Here is a 22067-nt window from a genome sequence, read left to right on the forward strand (position 1 = left end):
TATGAGGCTGATACTCTAGTAAATTTCTCGATGCTGATTCACCATATAGTCGTCTATATTTCACCTACAGGTTTAAATTTTTTTTAAAATGTGTACTTCCCAACTAGGCCAGCTCAAGCAAGCAACATATGTCCAGAGTTAATGAAAGCACTCCCTCTACCGGAGAAGACCAGAACTGGGCTTATCAATCCCCCCCAAAAAAGCAGACATATTATCTCAAAAGTCAAGGACTGCAGCAGCTTATTTTGTAGGCAAATGGATGCTAATCTCTTTCAGATATCTATTCATCACTCTGTAATAGCTTTGTTCCCTATGTCATCCATCTGATAAACTCGCAATATTTGGGTTCTTGCCATATACATGTACATATCCGAACTACTGGGTTGTTTCTCTCTGTCATATATTTGTGGGTATGTGGGTATATGCATAATCATCTATCTATCTATCTATCTATCTATCTATCTATCTATTTTGTCATGTTTATGTAGTGTATATTGGAAGTGGTAACCCTTTGAGAGCTGCATGCAACAACATTTCATTTTAATGTATGCCAAGTGTCCATTTAAAGTGACAATAACGTTATTATAAATTTAAATCTAAGCCACTCACGGGAAGCCCAACAGTGAATTTAAGGAAAATTTAAACAAGTTTCTCAGAGATAATGATGATGAACAATTGATAAAAAAGAAAAAAACAACCTCTCAGTAAGCATATCTATAAGCAGTGCATATAAAAGCTTTTTTGATATCAGCCACAGATTTTATTGGGGGAGAGATTAACTCATTAAAAATCCAATTTTAAGTAAAGCAACTGATATTTGCTTAGGATGTTTTTTTCCTTAATATAACCCAAATAGAAAACAATCCAATATATTTTGATCCTATCAAGCTCTTAGAGCAAAGTCGATAACTGAAAAGTCCCAGCTACGTACATGAAACTTCTAACCCCTCTTCCCGATTCAGATATTTTAGAGTTTCTGCAATTCTTCAGGAATTGTAACTGTCTTCTGGAAGATAACCAGAAGAACTGCAGTAACTTGAACAACTGAATGTACCTAGCTTTGCAGTTACCGACTTTGCTTCAAGAACTTGACAGGATTAAAATACAATGGTTTGTTTTCTATATAAGGGGGGAAACATCCAAGTGCATTTTCTAGAGCTATGCACAGTTCAAAAATGTTTAAGGAGAACTTGTACAAGCAGCGCATTTTATATGTGTGAGAATCCTTAGGCTTTTGTAAGAAAAGAAAAAAGGATTCAATTCTTTAAGGAATTAAAAGCTCTTAACAACTATCAGAAAGCTGTTTGATCAAAGAAGTCTGAGGACACTTCTTCTACTTACTCATTTTGAAAAGCTTCTGAGAGAAAGAGATGGAATAATTTAAACAATGAATTTTGACTGCAAACTTTTCATACACAGCAGTGGCCAGAGGGTTCTTCCATAATGGCTTTTCTATAATAAAGATATATCTGAGAATCTATGCTCTTAGAAATCTATTCTTGTCAGCTGAGAAGTGCCCGATACTTTTACCACTGAAAGTGGGTGGGGAAGGCTTCTGGACTCATATTCATATTGAAAATGTATATTCATATTGAGTGAGAAATGTAATAGATTTGCTTCCAATTCCAAAAAAAAATGTCATCAGGCCAAAAGACTGGTATTTTGAGACAGAGAACAGTAGCTATTGCAGCTGCTTCAACCATAATTACAGAAAATTGCTTCAGCCATAATTGATCAGATAAGATACAGGAGATACTGGCTATAATAGATTCTATTCTACTGTAGAATAGGAACTCCTATTCTAGTGAGTTCCATATCTGGCTGAGGGCTTCATTTGGCCTGGCTCTGATACTGGAGCAGGACACTGGTATCATAACTGACATGGGTTGCAAAATATCTGTAGCCACAATGTAATCTTTAGTCTAGTATAGATCTCCTGCCATTAAAAGTTAAGGATGGGCAAATCCAGAGATCATACTTCTTCCTAGGTCCAGATGTAAATCACAGCACTTTGTGAATATGGGAACACCTTAGTCCCATATTCAAGCTTTGAACTTACTCAACAAAAGGCTCACAATGGTTAAATAACGTGTGTATCTTTCTTATACCCAGGGAGGGTGTCATATCTAGGCAGAAAATGGCATACAGAAATCAGAGCGTATGTTTAAAATTCTAGATTTTTTTTCGGAGTTTATTTCCTTCCCAAATCAATAGATACTTGGCCATTCCTCTGATCCCCTTGGAAGAAAGTTGATCTATATCACCGTAACTTGGGAAGAGATGGCTCCTGGGCCTCCCTTGTTAGTTTATTTATTTAAAGAAATTAAAGTTGGAATGATTGAAGGAATATTTTAGAAATTTATATGGGAATGATAGTGATATCTCATGGAATGGAACTGAATTAAACACCATGTTACCATTCAGTAAAATACTAGATATCATTGTTAAAAAATAATAAGATTGCAATTCAGATCACATATAGAAACTGTTAAATGGGATTTGCTTATGGAATGATTGTGTACATTTAATATATATGTAAAGACTATATTGGGCCAGATAATTTAAAGAATACTATTCTATTTTCCTATACAATGGGAAAGGCACAACACCGAATGCAAAAATGACAAAGAGGTTGATTTAATGTGTGCTTGGGGTGGTGTTTCACAGAATTATTATCAAAAAGGTGAAAAAGGTAACAATAAGCAAAATTTGGAAAGTTTGGTGTACGTTTTCCACTAAAAATCAAACTGACTGTTACCATATGATGGGTATCAGAGGAATTGAGGATTGCCACTGATTTATTAAAGACAAAAACCAGAGCAAATAGATAATTTAATGTATCTTGGTAGAACATTTTTTAAAGGCGGGATGATGGACAAATGTTAAGGTGTGCAAAGGTTGGCAGATAAGTAGTGGACAGTGCATTGATGGTTACAAAAAATGAATACTTGTTGGGGGGGATTGGTATATAGGACCATGCCTATATCCTGCCTCTTTTTACTACATGGAAGTGAGAGCTGTGTTTTTCAGGAAAAACATAAAATCAACTGAATAATTCAGTGGCAGTTGAGTACTTAAATCTGTGTTAACAAAAGTTGATAAAGAGTTGAAATTATTAGGTGCTGACTGAATGTGAGGTGAATACAAAAATGTGGGGCTGGGATGAAAGAAATACACTGAAGTGGTGTGGTCAAATAGAGAGAACGAATGTGGATCAGATTGCAAAACAAATATATAAAAGAAGAATCAATGAGTCAAGAGGAAGGGGAAGCCTGAGAAAGTTATGGTTGAAGAGAGCTGATGAAAGGGACGTTTGAAGGACAAAAGACCATATCTGAAGGAGTATGTCGATGTGGTGGAAAAACGGATGGTTCGAAAGGACAGAAAGATATGAAGGGATGTACTGAATAGTTTGGGCAGATGGCATGTTTTAACCATCTCTTCTTTTCTTATACCTTTAATTCTTTAGCTTACTATCTCTGTACTCTGTATAAGGTGTCGCCAACCTTTTGGACCTCAGGGACCACCAAACTCGTAATTTTAGATCCCAGGGACCACTAACCGGTTCTGAATTTTGAATTTTTTTTATAAAAAAAGAGCAACTTTTACCCAAAATCAGGCAAAGCAGGCAGGCAGATTGAGTTGCTCACAGAATCACAGATTCATTCAGAGATCGATCTATCTGCCATTGGCTAGTTCAGTCTGTCACATAAAATTTGCTTGCAAGCAAACTCATAAAATTTGCTTAGCAAACAAACTCACAAAATTAACTCACAACATACCATGCATGTAAATATTGATTTTTTTTATAAAAAAGAGCAACTTTTACCCAAAATCAGGCAAATCAGGCAGATTGAGTTGCTCACAGAATCATTCAGTGATCGATCTATCTGCCATCGGCTAGCTCAGTCTCTCAAATTTGCTTGCCATGAAGTCTGCACTGAATTTGCTTGCAAGCAAACCTTCAGTCCTAAGGGAGGTTTGGCTGTGCTTAGCTAGAAAGCAAGAAATCCAACCATTTCCTGCTTCCTAGCTAATCTAAATGTCCCAGCACAGCAGAACAAATGATGGTCTGAAAAAGGAAAAATAGCAACTTAACAGACAAGTTTGCCGGGTAAGGAGTGAGTGGGCGGGGAGGGTTCCTGCAGGCCATGTGGGCTGAGCAGCCTTGTGTTTCTGCACAGCCTGGATTAATTGCTTTGTGGGGGTGCTCTGAGGGTGAGATTTCTCTGCGGCCCACCAAAATTTTCTTGCGGCCCACTGGTTGGCAACTGCTGCTCTGTATAACATCCTTACCTGAAACGGAGCAGATGATAAATACTGATTGATTGATTGATTAAATTTATTGGTCACCTAGCTTACACAGGGTAGTGATAATCAAGACATCTCATAAATGTTTCAGATCGAGGAATAATGAAATCCAAAAAATAAAAAATCTGTTATTAAATATTCCATTATGAAAAACTGAATATAAGAAAGAAGTAGGTTTTTTAAAATTCCTATGTGCGTTTGGGGTTTAGGGTAATAACAAAATTTAAAAGCTTAGTCACATGAAAAGGAAAAAAAGCCAATTCTCATAATCGGCAGGATGAATGGTAATGATCATGACAAACAGCTGTCAGAAATGGCACAGGAGGAAGTAGCTATTTTCACTAATTTGCTAATAGCTTTGATTTATAATGTCTTGTTCACTACCTGAAGTTTGAATAAAGCAATTAGACCAATAATTTCATTTTGATAAAACAGAAAAAAAGCTCAAAATATGTTATATTTTTGTTCCTGTATATTACCAAACTAAGTTTCACATTTTCAGAAAAGGTATTTAACCAATATAAATTAGTGTTTTTGCTATAGTTAGTGTATAAAAGCTGGCAAATTTAAATATATATCAGAACCATAACCTTATGCAATGTAGTTCAGGCAAATCTTCCAAAAGGAGATGCTGATCATTAATAATCCAATAGGATAATGCATGATCATATTATACTTAACTAAATAGCCATCCACACATGTTTCTCACATTCTGATGGAAGGTATCACTATGCAAACAACAGGGAAATAATTGCAGGCCTAAGGTCTTAACCCAGAGGGATATTTTGACAGGTATAGCAACATAATCCCAGTCATTATTTCTAAATAGGAAGTACAATTCTTTATCCAATCACCAAAAAAAGTTTGTATAAAAATGCAATCTCAGCGTTTTAAAAAATAATTAAAAACAAATAACTAAATATAATCTGCACATTACTGATTTACTTTAAAAAAAAACTAAACATCATCATCTATGTATTACATTAGTAATGGTGTATATGTAATTTCCAAAAGAACCTGCATAGTTCAACACTCTATTTTTAAAAAATCCATCAAACCTTGGATATGGACCAAAGAGAATATGGATCAAAGTGAATTTTCAGCTAAGGGCTGAATATGTTTCCAAAAGACAAGACTGGCATCTGATGAACTTTCACTAGTTTGTACATATCTTTTTATTTATTTCAATTTATTTCATGCCCTATTTTGATAGCTGAATTATTTTTCTTTTAACTATTACATTGATTTAATTGGAACATCTACTTTCATTAATGTATAAGCACTAAAAAGGTGAATAATTTTTTTACATAGAAATCAATAAGTGGCTAATAATTTTAGAAGTGCCTTCCATATTCTAAGCCCTTTGATTTTCTAGGGAAGATGGTCTGCATCAAATTTAGAACTCACTCATTAAAACTTTTGTACCCAAGTCACATTGTTTTCAACAGATTTGCCTTAAATAAAACTAAATCTGGAAAGAACAAGCTATCTTCACATGTGCTCCTCATATACCTATTTTGTTCACACATAAATGTGAGCAAAATAGAGTGGTGCGGTGGTGTCCTAGAGGTGGAGCTCTCACTTCACGATCAGAAGTGAGTGAGTTTGATCCTAGGGAGAAGCAGATATTTCTCTCTCTGGGCACAACGAAAATATATCTGCTGAATATAACTCCGCATTGGCAACAGGAAGGGCATCCGGCCAGTAAACACTCAGCTCCATTCAGTTGCCCAGACTCCACATCGCAAGGGATTATTAAGGGGTCATTAAAAGGAGATGATGACAAATGTGAGCAGAACAGCTATGCAAAATAGATGCTAGTATTGTATTTTATTTAGAAATGCTTTCCAAACAATGTAAACATTCAGCACTACTACAATCAGCAATGCTTATCATCCTGAACCATAAACAGGGAAATTCTTTCTTGAGTTGCTATATTTGCATAGTTCTGAAATCTACAGAGAAAGTAAAGATATACATACGAAATTCTATTGACAATAGCATCTTCATCCTCTTGCTCATCTGAAAAAAAAAATGCACATTTTAGATTACATTTGGTACCATGGCCATTGTTAAGTGTTTTACTTCTTGTCTAATAGCAATTGGCAAAGAGAATATGTAGCATGATCAAAGTTTAAAATGCACTTGTCTTTCATTCTAATATTTGGCTGTCCTTTCACAAATTTCAAATTCATGCGGGTAGGGGGGTACTGTCATCTTTGACTCTGCAGTCTTCACTAACGTGATGTTCCACCAATGTTTGCATTAAAATGTTCTTTGCTAAAAGGTTTAGCAATGGAATTGCAAGCTGTTTAACCTTAAGTACTTGAGAATTATTTAGATGTCCTTGGTCAATCATATAGTATTGCATAATACTCTATCATACAGTAGAGTAAATTAAAAGATGCTATTATCAGGACTTAGAAATGTTCATCATCACAGAGCAGCAATTCAATGACATTAGATGCAATAAAATGAGAATGGCAATTCTGAAAGAATAGACACATAATGCTCAAGTATATCCTGATTTATTCTTGTTGATTTTAATCCATAAATTTGAAATATTCAATAGTCAATGGTCACTATTCAAAATCCGACTTCTGGTTTGCAAATCTTATATCCCATGTGGGAGAAAAGCATATATGCTGCGATAACACTTAGAAGATAAAGCATGCCTCTAATACAATGAAGAAGGAAAATTACATTTGGATAATCATGAATAGAATTTAATATTAAATTCTTTAAAATATATTGATTTATTCATGTAACATAGCTGTAAATTACATTGGCTATTTTGAATTCTTATTTTACTAGCGGCATCATACTCACGCAACTATTCATGAAATATAAACAAAGCACTTGGAAGTAATTTGGTAGCTAGGTGGCAGTATAACACAAAAATCTTGATTTTCTTTTGAACAGACAGTGGCCAGAGAAAATATAACACAAACTCCATTTAACAAATCAAAGAACATATTAGTTAAAATTACATCCTATAATTTGGTTCTTGGATATTGTTTTTTTATACCATGGAACTGTCCTACAGAGTTCAAAAGGAACATTTCTGGACTGGTCATGGATCCAGATCTAAAGAAATCATTGATTAGGATGCTTTCCTGATTAACTTGTATTCATTTCATAGACTAATTATTCAATAGAATAAAAAAAAAATCCTATCTTTAGTGACCAGAAAGAGAAAGCTAATTTACTCCTTAAAATATATGAATACTGTATCTATAAGATAATCAATTGCAAACAACCATAAAATACCTAAAGTAATAATTTGGTAATCCAGCTTATTTCTTATCAGTCTTTCCTGCGAAAAGTAATTTGCACATTGATGCACATTTTAACCTCCAATGAAAGATTATTCCTGCAAGGGACTCTCAAGCAGCCAGCTAAAGTGTAAGAGAGATGCAATAGTCCTTCTTTTCATACAACATAGCATCAAAGAGCATGCAACCATGGATAGTTAGAAACGTAGCTTCACAAGACTGTAATAAAATATATATATAAAAAATAAAGGAACATTATCTTTCTGTCAATAATACTGAATTACTCAAGCCATGACCATCAAATATCGAAAATATCCGCCAGGCTATCCCACCTCTTACATGGACGGTCTGAAGCTGCGTGGAAAAACATCATCTGAAATAGACTCGCTGCTCAGCATTGGACAATACATGAACTATGACTGCCATCAAACACAGAAAAAATAAGTGAAAACTGGAGGAATCAAGATGGAAATAATATCAAGAATCTGGAAGAAGATGATCACCACAAATACCTTTCAAGCTGACAACATCAAGCACAAGTGAAGCCAAGAGAAAGATTAAAAGTAAATATATCAAGAGAGTGAAGAAGTTCCAGTTCAATGGAGGAAATACTATCAAGGCAATTGACACCTGGGCAATTTCAGTCATTAGATACACAGCTGGAATAGTGGACTGGACTCAAGCAGAACTAAAAGCCCTAGATAGGAAGAGTAGGAAAATAATGACAATAAATCATGTCCTGGATCCTCGAGCAACATTGGCAAACTCTACTTCTAGGAAAATAGGTGGAATGTTGCAAGTATGTTCAGATGGTTGAAGAAGAAGGGGCGATAGAAGAATATCTGTTGGAGAGTGAAAAAGATGCACTGATGCTTGTAGACCAGGAAGGCTTACTGAATACTGGAAATGGCCTACAAGAAGGACCAAATGAAGGACAGAAAAGAGTCATGGGAAGATAGTGTATTACATGGCTAGTATATTAAAAAAAACAGGTAAAGTAGATAATAACAAGACTTGGCAATGGCTAAGGGCAAGAAAGTTACAGAAAGAGACAAAGGGGATAATTCCGATTGCACAAAACAACCCTTACAAACAAATGCATAGAAAGCAATAATTGAGAAGACAGCATAAGATAGCAAGTGTCACCCCTGCAAAGAAGTTGAAGAAATGGACTATCTGGTTATGTTGATGCAAGAAGATTGTACAGACTGACTACAAATAACAACATGACAAAGTAGCAACAATGATGCATTGGAATAGCTGAAAGAAATACCATTTGCCTGCAAGCAAGGATTAGTGGGACCATAAAATAGAAAAAGTAATAGAAAACAAGTAAGGTGAAGTACCTGAGACTTTAGAGTTCGAACAGATAGGCATTTGTCACTTAACACACCAAACTTGTCAATAACAAAGACAAAAAAAAAAGTCTGGATAGTGAATGTGGCAGTACCTGAAAACAGCAGAAGAGAAGAGAAGTGAAGAAGATAATTAAACACAAAAACCTGCAAATAAAAATTGAAAGACTGTGGCAAAAGAAAGCAAAAGTAGAACCAATAGTAATAGGCACTTGAGGTGCAATTTAAATACAACTGGAGCACCACTTGAACACCATCAGGATTGACAAATTCACCATCAGTCAGTTGCAAAAGGCAACTTTACTCGGAACAGCATATATCCTGTGGTGATATCTCTAATACCATAAAACATCAATCTCTGCCTATCCCAGGTCATCAAGAAGGACACAATAGGTGGATAAAATGCCAAATCCAGTCTATATGTCTGGCTGACTGTGCAATGAGCTTATATATTTTATATGTGGTCCAAAACAATTGATCTTCATTCATTGAGACCCAGCAAGCCAAAAGGTTCCCTCCCCCCCATGGAGAAAACTAACTTAATTTTAGGAGATCAAGGGATTTTTTTAAAGGGTAAACTGAATAATTTAAGCAGAAGATGTACATGTAGCAAGCTAATGAAAAGAGTTCAAAGAATACAGCCAAAAGATATTAGAAAGGGCATTGGTACTTACCTGATACACCCGTTCTCTGTGAGCTGTGAAGAACATCCAGAAGTGGGAGGTGCTTCAGTCTCTTCTGGAAAGGCTGGGCTTAAAACTCCGGGATGCTCCTCCTCCTCCATGGGACACCTCCTCAGCGTCCCCCAGTTTTGCGAAGACTGAGTGCCAAAGTCCGGGACTCATCACCTAATCTAGATCCCTGACCAGAACGGAACCCCACCAGACGGTGGGGCTGGATGCTCTTCACAGCTCACAGAGAACGGGCGTATCAGGTAAGTACCAATGCCCTTTCTCCCATGAGCTGTTCAGAGCATCCAGAAGTGGGACATACCAAAGCTTGGCCTGTCCTTAGGGAGGGACTCCGTCTGGATCGAAATCACTCCTAAACTCTATGGACCCTCTGCAGGACTCTTCTGCCAAATGAAGCGTCCGCTGAGGCGTAGACATCAATTTTATAATTTCTGACAAAGGGCGATGGTGAAGCCTAAGTCGCCGCTCTGCAGATTTCAGTCTATGGAAGCCCGAGTGGCCCATGCTGCTGATGTTGTCGCACTCCTTGTCGAGTGGGCTGTAATGCCCTTAGGAACTGAGATGGACTGGCATTCGTAACTTTTAGCTGTGGTGGCTCTCAACCATCTACCAATGGTCGTCGGCGACACCCTGTGTCCTAAAGTGGATGGGCTGAAGAATAGGAATAGAGCCTCAGATTTTTGAAATGCCGCCATGCGGTCTAGATAGATGCTTAGCGCCCTTCGAACGTCAAGTCGATGCCATTGATGCTCCAGTCTATGAGATGGTTTCGGACAAACATTTGGAAGCACCAACTCCTGCACTCTGTGGAAGGCTGAATTTACTTTAGGGATGAACGATGGATCCAATCTGAGAACCACTCTGTCCGCATGAAACACGCACAGGTCCTTTCTCATCGACAATGCTGCCAACTTGGAAATCCTCCTTGCTGATGTGATCGCAATTAAGAAGACCATCTTATATGTCAGGAATTTGAGACTAGCGGTTCTTAAAGGCTCGAACGGGCCAGTTGTAAGTGCAGTTAACACCTTGTTGAGCTCCCAAGTGGGATAGCGGTGAATTACAGGAGGTCGTAAGTTTGCAGCACCCTTAAGAAAGCTGCGGATATGTGGATGGTGCGCTATGGAACGAAGGTCACCCCAGGATATCACCGAGGCTAAGGCTGCCACTTGTCTGCGTAAAGTATTTGGAGATAGGCCCTTGGTCAACCCCTCCTGTAAAAAGTCCAATAATTGTTCTATTGATGGGGCAGTTGGGTCGATCTTAGGCCCCAGCACCAGCGACAGAAAGCGGGCCACGTGGCCTCGTATATACAATTTGTAGAGGACCGTCTGGATGCTGGTATGGTGGCAATGGCATCCTCTGAAATCTGTTGGGGCCTTAAACGGTTCCGCTCAACCTCCATACAGCTAGGCTAAGCCATTGTGGGTCTGGGTGAAGTACCGGCCCTTGCGAGAGGGAAACCCTCAACGGTGGAATTTTCCAAGGTTGTTCTCTCAACAGGTCCTGTAAGTCCGCGAACCACATTCACCTGGGCCAGTAAGGGGCGACCAATATCAATTCTGCTCGTTCCTCCAATAACTTCTGGATCAACCTGGGTATTACAGGGAGTGGAGGAAAAGCATATAGAAGTCCGGGAGGCCAATGACATCGCAGAGCGTTGACGGCCTCTGCCCCCCGAGTCGGGTACCTTGAAATATACCGGGGCAATTGGGCATTGCGGGGAGAGGCAAATAGATCGATCACCAGTTGCCCAAACCTCCGCACTGCTTCCTGGAAGAGAGACGGGTGTAGGCACCACTCTGCCTGATCTATTGAGGCCCTGCTGAGCCAGTCCGGTTGTGTGTTTAAGGCCCCTGCTATGTGCTCTGCCTTGAGCGACAACAGATTGGCCTCGGCCCACTTGAACAACCTGTCCGTCTCCAGCATCAGAAGTTTGGAGTGGGTACCCCCCGTCTGTTTACGTGGGCCTTGGTTGTGATATTGTCTGTCAAGACCAGAACGTGGCGTGATTGGAAAAGGGGTAGAAAACTGCGTAACACCAGATGAACTGCTCACAGCTCCAACAGGTTGATGCTTTGTGATTGTTCGGAAATAGTCCAAATTCCCTATGTAGTGTGGGATTGGAAGTGAGCTCCCCATCCTACCAGGCTGGCGTCGGTTGTAATCGTTGCACTGCAAGGTTCCTTGAAATGACACCCCTTGTTTATCGTGTTTTCTAACCACCAGCGGAGCGATTGGAGAACATTGTGCGGTACCTTTATCCGGACGTTGGAAGTGGCTCTTCCAGATCGCTGGAAAGGTAGCAGGAACCATTGCAGATCTCTAGAATGGAATCGAGCCCAAGGCACAATGGAAATACAAGAAATCAGTTTCCCTAACAGTTGAGACAGAACTGCCAGGGAAACCCTCTTTAAGACTCTGATCTCTCTGGCCAAAGACTGGATACTATTCAACCTGTCCTGAGAGAGAAAAACCTTGCCCTCCACGGTATCTATCACTGCCCCTAAATGAACTAACCTAGTTGAAGGGATCAAATGGCTTTTATCCTAATTTATGAAAAAGCCGTGACCTTGAAGGGTCTCCAGAGTAATCTTGGTATCCAAATTTGCTTGATGTCTGGAAGATGACAAAATTAAAATATCATCCAGTTAACATTGTAAACAAATAGATTTGATCCTGAGGGAGGCAGCCAAAGCCGCTAGGACCTTGGTAAAAGTCCTAGGGGTCGAAGCCAGACTGAATGGTAGGGCGATATATTCGTAGTGCCGATCACAATAGCAAAATCTAAGGTATTTGTAGTGAGCAGGTCTAATTGGTATATGTAGATAAGTCTCTGTCAGATCTATAGAGGTCACGACATCATTCTCTCTGATGCTGAGCAGAATGGACTGTAGAGTAGTCATTTTGAATTTTCGAGAAACCAATGATCTGTTCAGACATTTGAGGTCCAGAATTGCCCTCCAGGCCCCCGAACTCTTTGGGACCACAAACAATAGAGAGTAACAGCCTTGACCCCATTGTTCAGATGGGACCTCTCTAATGGCCCGAATATGCAGAAGATGATTGATAGCCTCCTGCATCAACGCTCTCTTAATGGGGTCCGTGGACCTAGGGCTCCTAATGAAAAAGTTCGGAGGGGAGGATTGAAACTCTAGTACCAAACCAAACCTAACAGAGTCCCTGACCCACGCATCACAGGTGGAGCTGTCCCGTTGATCAGCAAACAATTTTAGCTGCCCTCCAATGGGAGTTGCTGTCAAGGACTCACTTGGGGCGACAAAAAAATTGGCCTCCGGTATCTCTGGGGTTTCTTCTGTTCTGGCCTCCCCGCTGACCTCTGTCGGAAGATTCCGACCTATCCTGTCTAAAACTGGGTCTGTAGCCTGATGTTCTTTGCGATCTGGGAACGTATGGGCCTTGATAGTAGGTCCAAAAGGAACCCCTTTGAAACAACTGGGGCATTCTGTTTTCAGACCTCCGAAAAAGAGGGGGAAGCACTTTTTTCTTGTTTCTATTCTCAATAAGCAGGGGCTCCAAGACACTGGCAAATAATTTATCCCCCGATATTGGGGCTGATGCCAGCTTGCATTTATGCTTGGTATCCTCCTGCCAATGTCTGAGCCATAGCAGTCTCCGTGCTGATACGTGAGATGCTATGGCTCTAGACGAGAATTTGACTGCATTAAATGTGGCGTCGGCAGAGAATTCTGCCACTGCAATAATCTTAGCAATGTCCTGGTGGGCTCTGACATTTGACGCCGGCAATATATCCCTCAAGTGAAAGAGCCATCATAGGGAGGACTGTGTAAAAAAGGACGCAGCTGTAGCTGCCCTAATGGCCCAGGCGTCAGAAACATGCGCCCTACAGAGTGCCAACTCTGCTCTCTTTTCCTCCGGTCTCAGGGCTTCCTTGGCTTCGTTGGGAAAGGTTGAAGAAGAGGCCAGTGCCACAATGGGCTCATCCACCTCCGGCGTTTTGAGAACATTTGAAAACTTTGGTGCCAAATTATAATATCGTTTATCGTACTCTGTTGGGGCTGGGTAGGATGCTACTGATGCCCATTGATTTTGTACTAATTCAGCAAACATACGAGGGACAGGAATAGTTTCTGCCTCATTAGCCGGTTGTGAGAATATTAGATCCTCGGATTCGTCCTGAGACCCTGTTGACAATGGATGAGGGCTTGATGTGCCTAGTTTAGAGGTGTTCTTTGCTTTGAACAGTAAAGATTTAAAGAAGTGCGGACGAAAAAGGCCAGAAAAGGTAAGTTGGTCTGGAATGAGGCCTTCATCATCCGACATTCCTCGTTCTAGCGGGTCAGCCTCTGACAACCCCAAGTCCATCTGATGGATCGACCCCACCTCCATGGGAACATCCTGGTCATCTAATTCCACCTCCTCCCAAAGACCCTGGGCTGGTATGTCAGGGATATTGGGGAATACCTGAGTTTGATGATGTCCCATATGCGCAAAGGATCGAGCAGACAGGGATCCCGCTTCCGAAGTAGCCAAAAAGTGTCTGGTCCGGATGGATTGCTGAACTCCAGCCACAATGCCCTTTTGTGTGGCCATCTCCATCCATTGCCTCATTTCGATGGGAATAGTCTCAGGTAATCCCTCCTCCTGTCTTAAACCGGCGGCCGTAGGGGTGAAGGTTGCCTCTGGGATTTGCCGGGCAGTCCTCATTGGAGGAGATATGCCTATGGGAGGCTGTCCAGAAATAGCCTGTCTGGGCTGGGTGGATAAGTCCAAGGGCACCAACAATGTACTTGGGCCCTGATCCGATTGTGGTGTCATAGCCATCTTGTCCGCCTCCCTGGTCCGTTTCTGCCACTGCCTTTCCAAGGCTTGGTGCCATTTATGGGCATTTTTATCTGCCGCCTTAGAGGCCTTTTTGGGGCCCACTGACTTATCTCGGGACTTATTTGTCTTGGAGCGGAAGACGTTGTCACCTTCCATTGTAGAGGACTGAATCTTGTGTCTCTAACTTCATTATTATTATTGTTGTTATTATTATTGTTATTGTTATTGTTATTGTTTGTACTTAGGGGTGGTGCCTACCCCTGTGGTTGAAAGTAGGGCACTTCTCCAGGAGTGTAAGTCTATATATATATCTCTATATATAAACACACATATATATACATATGCCTATATCTATATGTAAGCCCGTATATATGGGAAACAGTATCTAAGGGTCCCCAGCAAGGGAAACCCCCCAAACACTCCAAGCAAGAAATATTCAGGATCCCTGGTCCCCAACAAGGGAAACCAGCTATACAGGTCCTGGATGGATCCTTTCCTGTCAAAAACATCCCACTGTTTGAAATGGCACCTGAGGCTTCGCTCCAATGTAACGATCCAAAAGCAATTGCGGGGGGAATCCTGTTTAAGGACTAGCCTGCTTATCCAACGCCAGCAGGCTAAGAGAGAAATAATCCCAGGAAAGTGGAGTGGGAAAGTACTTGCCCCGGTCCCCAAGAAGGGAAACCAGCAGGGAATGGCACCTGTAATATTTAGGCACGAATTTGAAGCCAGCCGTTTAAAAAGGCGGGAAGGCAGAAACTCCGATGTTAAATGCCTGAGCAGTTTTACGAGCCGCTGCTGCTGACTCTCCAAAATGTCAGACAAATGATCCTGTAAGAAGTGAGCCGCGGCTGCGAGCATTCCAGCAAGATCGCAAAGATAAGACGATTGGGGAGTTAGATAGGCTAATTGCCTGAAGCGGCCGTCTCAGACTGCCTGCGAAGTGGCCAGTCACAAAGAGCTGCTCTCAACTGATCTGGGTGATAATCTAATAGAGCCACAAGCCTTGAAATCGCCAGATTAATAGGGGGGAAATTTGCCAGCCAAATTAACCTAAGAGCAAACCTGAATCTTGACTAGCTGAATCAGAAACCGTTCCAGTCAGGAGTACACAACCTCTTACCACAAAGGCTAAGCTAAAACTGGGGGATGCTGAGGAGATGTCCAGTGGAGGAGGAGGAGCGTCCTGGAGTTTTAAGCCCAGCCTTTCCAGAAGAGACTGAAGCATCTTCCACTTCTGGATGCTCTGAACAGCTCATGGGAGAACTACAGGTCCAGAAGAAGCATGCATTAAGTCTAGGGCAGAAAAAAGTAAGAAAGACTGACTCAATATAACTCCCTGGGTGTTTACAAGAAGAGAAGAGAAAACACAGGTAAATTTGCAAGATTCTATTACTGCAGCCTATAGCAATTAAGTACGGTTCTAATATTCCTATGGAATACTACTTCAATTTCCTGTTTTACTCATAGAACTGACAATAAGGACTTCTTAAACTCCTCAAACACTGGAACAAATTATTTGATTCCACCCAACCACAATAGGGTGCTAACAGAGTTATAAACAATTTGTCAACGGTAAGCATATATGCAAAAAAAGCTTTAGTTTAAATAGGCAATGGCTATCCTAGTTCAATTTTCCAATACAGATAGACTTTGAAAGTTATGACTGACCCATAAAGGGATAACCCAGATTTAAAGTCTTGATGCTTGAACCCCCTCTGTAGTCACATGATTTAATTTTGGGCCCTTGGCAATATGGCCACATTTTAGGTGATTTGCAGCGTTCCTGGCCACGTGATTGATTGTGTTTTATGATCATTTTGCCAAAACCCAGTGCTTCTGGTTTTCAGGAAAATCACACCCATAACGAACCATTGGCTCATTTAACAAACACCACAAAAAAGTCATAAAATGGATTGTGACCAATTTACCACTGTTACAATATACAATTGTAATAGGTAGGTTTCATTATGGCCGTATGTAGAAACTGCATGTGTAGACAGAAAAATGGGAAGACTGGAAAGACTGAATATCTCCTGCAAAGTTTTTTTGCTTCCACTTTTTCTCTTAAAGGTATAAAAAAAAGTATACAGAATTTGTCCCCCATAGCAAACAGGAATTTATAAGTTAATAGGAAGTTTTAGGAACAGTGAATCCCTGATGGTGGGATTCATAAGCCATGCCTAAAGTTATTACTTAAATTAATGAATTACTTAAGAAAAATAGGTGGTCTCTAACTCTACATACAAGCAGGATATAAACACAGCAGCATTTCCCCAGTGTGGTCTCTCAGAAAATGTATTTTAGGAAAAATATTTTTTTTTAAAAAAGTAAATAAACTGAAAAGGCTTATAATAAATTGGAAAAAGATAAGAACATGGTGATGGAATTTGTTTGAAGTTTTCAGTTACATGCAATTATAGCAAAATATTTATTTCATAAATAGATGTGCATCCTTTCCAGAACACTTTCCAGCTTATTATAATTTATTATAGAAAATATACAAATATGATACGTTACCTGCTTTCCTCTTGTATCTTCTAATAATGAAGTAGGAAACAATATACAATATCGCAAACAAGAGAAAACAGATCTGAAAGAGAAAGTTTCACAGTTGAAACAATGATTTCTGAAAATTGTTAGAATGGAACAATTTTTTTAAAAAAAAATGCCTTTATAAAATAAAGGTAGTCCTCGACTTATGACCACAATTGAGCCAGAATTTATGTTGCTAAGTGAGACATTTGTTAAGTGAATTTTACCCCATTACCTTTCTTGCAACAGTTGTCAAGTGAACTACTGTAACTATTAAGGTAAAAACATGGTTATTAAGTGAGTATGGCTTCCCCATTGACTTTACTTGTGAGAAAGTCACAATAGGTGATCACATGACCCCAGGACACTGTAACCATCATAAATAAGTTTGATCACAAGGCCATTGGGATGCTGCAATGATCTTAAGTGTGAAAAATTGTCATAAATCACTTTTGTAATCGTAATTGTAACTTTGAACGATCACTTAATGAACTATTGTAAGTCGAGGACTTCCTGTACAATGAAGTAGAATTTGTTTATCTGATCTTGTTTGCTGTCCAGTTGATTAAAGTGACAGATTTAACATTCTGCAGAAAGGACTTGGGCCTATGTACGGCTCTCTTACCAACTGTGCGAGGCAGGTGTGGGGCTGCCCCTGGTCATCTTTGGCGCTTGCCTCATTTGTGGTGGATGAGGTGGCACAACCACTGATACTTTAACCATCTTACTCTTAAACTATTCCAATTAATTTACATGGAAGCGCACATAAAGAAGTTACAAGCAATCGGGAATACAGCAGCACGATCTGTTATAGACGCATCTCAGTACAACCAGGTAACACCAAAGACAGGCTTCAATGGTTTCAATTCTGAGTGTGATTTTTTTTTTTTACTGGGTTCTTCCAGTAAAAATGCATTACTTTTTCTGCATGGACATTTAATAGTATTATTTTAAAAGTATTATTTTTTTCATTAATGCTTTTCACGCTGGCTGAGAATTAGTTTCAGTTTCAGAAGCACTGAATGATTATCAGGTTCAGAAGAGTTATCCTTTATATTCTAGCTTTGCTAAGGCAACTGCATCTTGACATGATAAAAAATTATTTTAAAATGCACTGGCTTTCACTGCTGAAATAGTCCAAATTGTTTCATGAATAATTTAATATCTGATACATAAAAACTAGCTATTTGAATTGTATAATTCCATTAAAAGAGGTATGAGGTGTTTCTCTAGATATACATTTCTATGTACTTTACTACATGCTTTGCAGACAAGAACATGTTAGCAGTTGTTTCATATTAATCCATATTATAAGTTGGATTGACTCATCCATCATGCAGACAAGGTCTGGGTTATATGAATCTAAACAAAGAAGATATGATGACAAATAACATGAGATATATTCAAAATGTAACATAATTGCCTTTTTATTGATTTTTAATTTGATATTAATTCTTAGCAATTTAAATGCCACCATATTGCTACCTAGTTTATAGTTTTTTAAATTTTGTATTTTATATGCTTTTATTCTATGTTTATATTCAGATTGTATTTTTAAATGTATTTTATTATAAATCATCCAGAGAGGTCCAGATATTAGGCAGTTTAAATGTTTTAATAAAAGCTGGATTTGCTGTAACATTACATGCACTAATACTATACACATATACACGTAATACTATAGAAGCTCTGACTATACTTGGGAATTCATTTAAAAATTGTCATAAAAGTGGCTTAACTAGGATTAATCGTATTGTTTTAGTACTTAATAGTGTAATGCATGTAATTTAATGTAATAACTATAGTTATAATAAAAGTAATTCTACAATTGCAAAAATAAATAAATTGCATATTAATTAGATTTATACATCATCTTAAGCCATAATGTACTTTGCTTAGTTTCTGCTATTTGCTTCTCGGCTTTAATGTTTGTAAACCAAATTGTGTAAACCAGGGCAAGACAGTGATTTTAATTTGTTCCATGTCTGTTCGCTCTGTTCCATCCTAGTAGACAGTGATTAAACCAAGTGAGTTTAAAAGTTTGCAGCATGTCCAGTGCATAACACTTTATTTATTTTGAAGAAAAAATTGCTAACTTCAAGAAAGGAGAGGTTAAAAAAAATGTTATCTGCATCCTGTTTTGTCCCATATTACTGTTAGGAAGGAGAGCTGACAAGTGTGCTGTCCCAGCCAGTCTATGGGAATTGGATAGTTGCTTAGGAATTGTGAGCTGTCCCCTTAAGGGAATGCATCATGGTAAATGTAGTTAAAGGTATTCTGGGAAATGTAGTTCATCTCACGTGGCTACATATGTAATCCTGATTGGTCACTGAATTGATCCTTGGTGGGTTAAGTTTTCCTATTCTTTGTCTGAACTCTCTACCACATGGCATCTTCCTTCTATCGCTACGAGATAGGTTAGGAAATAACCATATTTCACGTACAAGGTAGATATACAAAGGATTGGTCATTAAAGAACTTCGTTATAAATGTGAGTTATGAAGATACCTGATGTACCAATAAATGAACTTTGTTATGGAAGCTTTGTTGAGTTATCTATCTGCATCTGCAAAACTATGAATCTAACTGTGCAAGAGGCAGAACAACAAGACTCAAAAGAAATTTTTCTTCTATTTTGAAAGTAAAGGACAATCTCAACCCAACATAATTTCAGAAACAATTATTCAAACTAAAGGTTTGAGTTGGAAGTTGGATGCCAAGCTGCACATTCTCTTTAACTCAATGCCCCTTGCTGCAGTTATTGATTTGGAGATACATGTGAACTCAACAACTTTCCCCTAAAACTAGTTCTGACAACTACCACTGCCTCAGCATCATTACACATAACTGGTTCTTGGGCTACCTAAACAGAAAGTCTATTCTAGACACAAATAGGAAATAAAGCTAAGTTTCTTCACCACTGGCCCTACTCCTGGAATCATGAGGGAAGTATGAAGTATGTCTTCCAGTTTATCGAGCTATTTTGCTGAAAGATAAGGTAATCTCTATCATTAATAAAAGTCTTATATAGAATCAAGTTCATCTATTGGGAAGCATTTATAAATTGCTATTGAGACATGAACAGAGATGGAACAAATTAAAAACTAGATGATAAATTGGATGCAAAATTTCAAAAAAATAGTGGAATAATGGGAAAAGTTATGGGGAAAAAATCAAAATTCACTCAAAAGGTATAATCTGATGGAAATTTGATATAAAATATTTTACAGATGGTATGTAAGGCCACCAATTATTACCAAGATGGGCAAATAATGTACCAATAGATGTTGAAAATGCCCCAATAAAAAGGAATATTTTATCACATGCAGTCATTCAAAACAAAGACACACTCATGCCCTAGTCACTACCTGACTGGATTACTGTAATGTCCTCAACATGGGGGGCCCTTGAAGAATATTCAGAAACTTCACCTGGTACAAAATGCAGTGGCATGGACAGCTATATGTGTAGTTCTAGAACAAACTATATTACGCCTCCACTCCAAGAGTTCAATTGATTGCCAGTTTGCTTCTGAGTCCAATTCAAGGTGCGGGTTTTGACCTTTAAAACTCTTCATGGCATAGGACTAGGTTATCTGAAGAATCACCTTATCCCAACTACATCTACTCATCCCATCTTATCTGGCATGACAGGCATGCTGTGGGTCCCACCTGCCAGGTAAAACACAATGAGCCCAAGGAATAGACCTTTTCTAGCAAGGTACCCCTTTATGGAATATTATCCCTCATGAAGTGTTAACTTCTCAATTCCTACTTATTTTCCAGAACTCCCTCAAGACCTGGCTACATCATCAGGCCTAGAGGTCTTGAGGTGGCTCCTTTGCTGGTCTAATCTCTTATATGTTTTTAGTTCAACACTATTGTTTTTGACATGTTTTATTTTTTGTTATACTCTCTCCAGAGTAGCTTCCTGTGAGATGGGTGGCCATATGAATTTAAGAAATAAATAAATATATTAGAAGGAAATTCATAAAATGTTGAAAATAAAATTTTAACTGAAACCACAAATATTGAGAATAATTCTAGAAAGTATAAATGGAAAGTATTATAGCTTCAAAGACAGTTTGGTCTAGTAGTTAAGGCACCAGGCTAGAAACCAGAAGACTAAGAGCACTAGGCCCACCTTAGGCATGAAAGACGACAGCTTAGTGAGTTTTGGCCAGTCACCCTCTTTCAGCCCAACCCACCTCACAGAGCTGTTGTTGTGGGGGGGAGAAACGAGTATTAAATATGTTCAACACTGATAGCAAAAGAATGAATCTGGCAAAATATTAGAAAAGTAAAACTGTTGAAGATATAAGATTGAGAGACCAAAATTGATGAATATTTCACCACAGCAAAACTGACAGTGTATACTCATAATAGAAGTTTGACTAAATCAAGCAGGAACGATTCCCCTTTATAGAAAACATTACATAGCAAAGTAGATTTATACAATTGAAATACAATTTCTATGAAGAGTTAATAGACTAATTAAAAACAATAGTGAAATCATTTAAATACATATAAACAAAGATTTCCTATGTTTAATATTAAATATTAAAAGCACAGCATAAATGTTTAAGTATTGGTTAGTAATTGGGAAAAGAAGAATGGAAGAGGAGAGAATGTAATAGAGTTGTCGAAGTCTGGAATGTCCTACATGATTCAGTTTTCACAGTTTCAGTCACAAATTGACTTCCGTGGCCCTTACTTTATCCTTAAGTGGTCAGTAGAGGGGGCGTGCATAATGGGCGTTGGTTCTTACCTGACACGCCATTTCTCTTCGAGCTGTGAGGATCATCCAGATAGTGGGTGGAGCTTCAGTCTCTGCTGTTGTAGGCTGAGCTTAATTTCTGAGGAACGCCTCCTTCTTCCATCAGGTGTCCAGTCCTGGCGTTCCCCCAGTTTATGCGAAGACGAGGAGACCAGGCAATCGTGCCCTCCTCTTACTAGACTTAAAGTGCATTGGCCGAAAACAAGACCCCCTCCAGATGGTGAAAGAAAAAAGGGAGGGGCTGGACGATCCTCACAGCTCGAAGAGAAATGGCCTGTCAGGTAAGAACCAACGCCCATTCTCCTTAGAGCTGTTCG

The 22067-nt window shown here is 39.0% G+C and overlaps 1 protein-coding gene across 6 annotated transcripts in view; it reads right to left on the reverse strand.

The window, feature by feature from the left end:
* LMBR1 (limb development membrane protein 1) overlaps positions 1-22067 on the reverse strand; it is a 76699-nt gene that overhangs the window by 34293 nt on the left and 20339 nt on the right. For 4 of the 6 annotated variants that reach the window (XM_087946241.1, XM_087946240.1, XM_026680920.2 and 1 more), the window contains exons 2-3: positions 16960-17032; positions 6294-6333 (exon numbers count right to left, since the gene is read on the reverse strand). In XM_087946241.1, coding sequence (XP_087802367.1) covers positions 6294-6333; positions 16960-17032 — 113 coding nt within the window. The remainder of the gene's footprint in view (positions 1-6293; positions 6334-16959; positions 17033-22067) is intronic. The other 2 variants (XM_087946243.1, XM_087946242.1) reach the window with 1 other exon arrangement.

This window comes from Notechis scutatus, chromosome Z (genome assembly GCF_049901735.1).
Source record: "Notechis scutatus isolate UNSWTSFEM ecotype Mainland chromosome Z, rNotScu1.2, whole genome shotgun sequence".
NCBI classification, from domain to species: Eukaryota; Metazoa; Chordata; class Lepidosauria; order Squamata; family Elapidae; genus Notechis; species Notechis scutatus.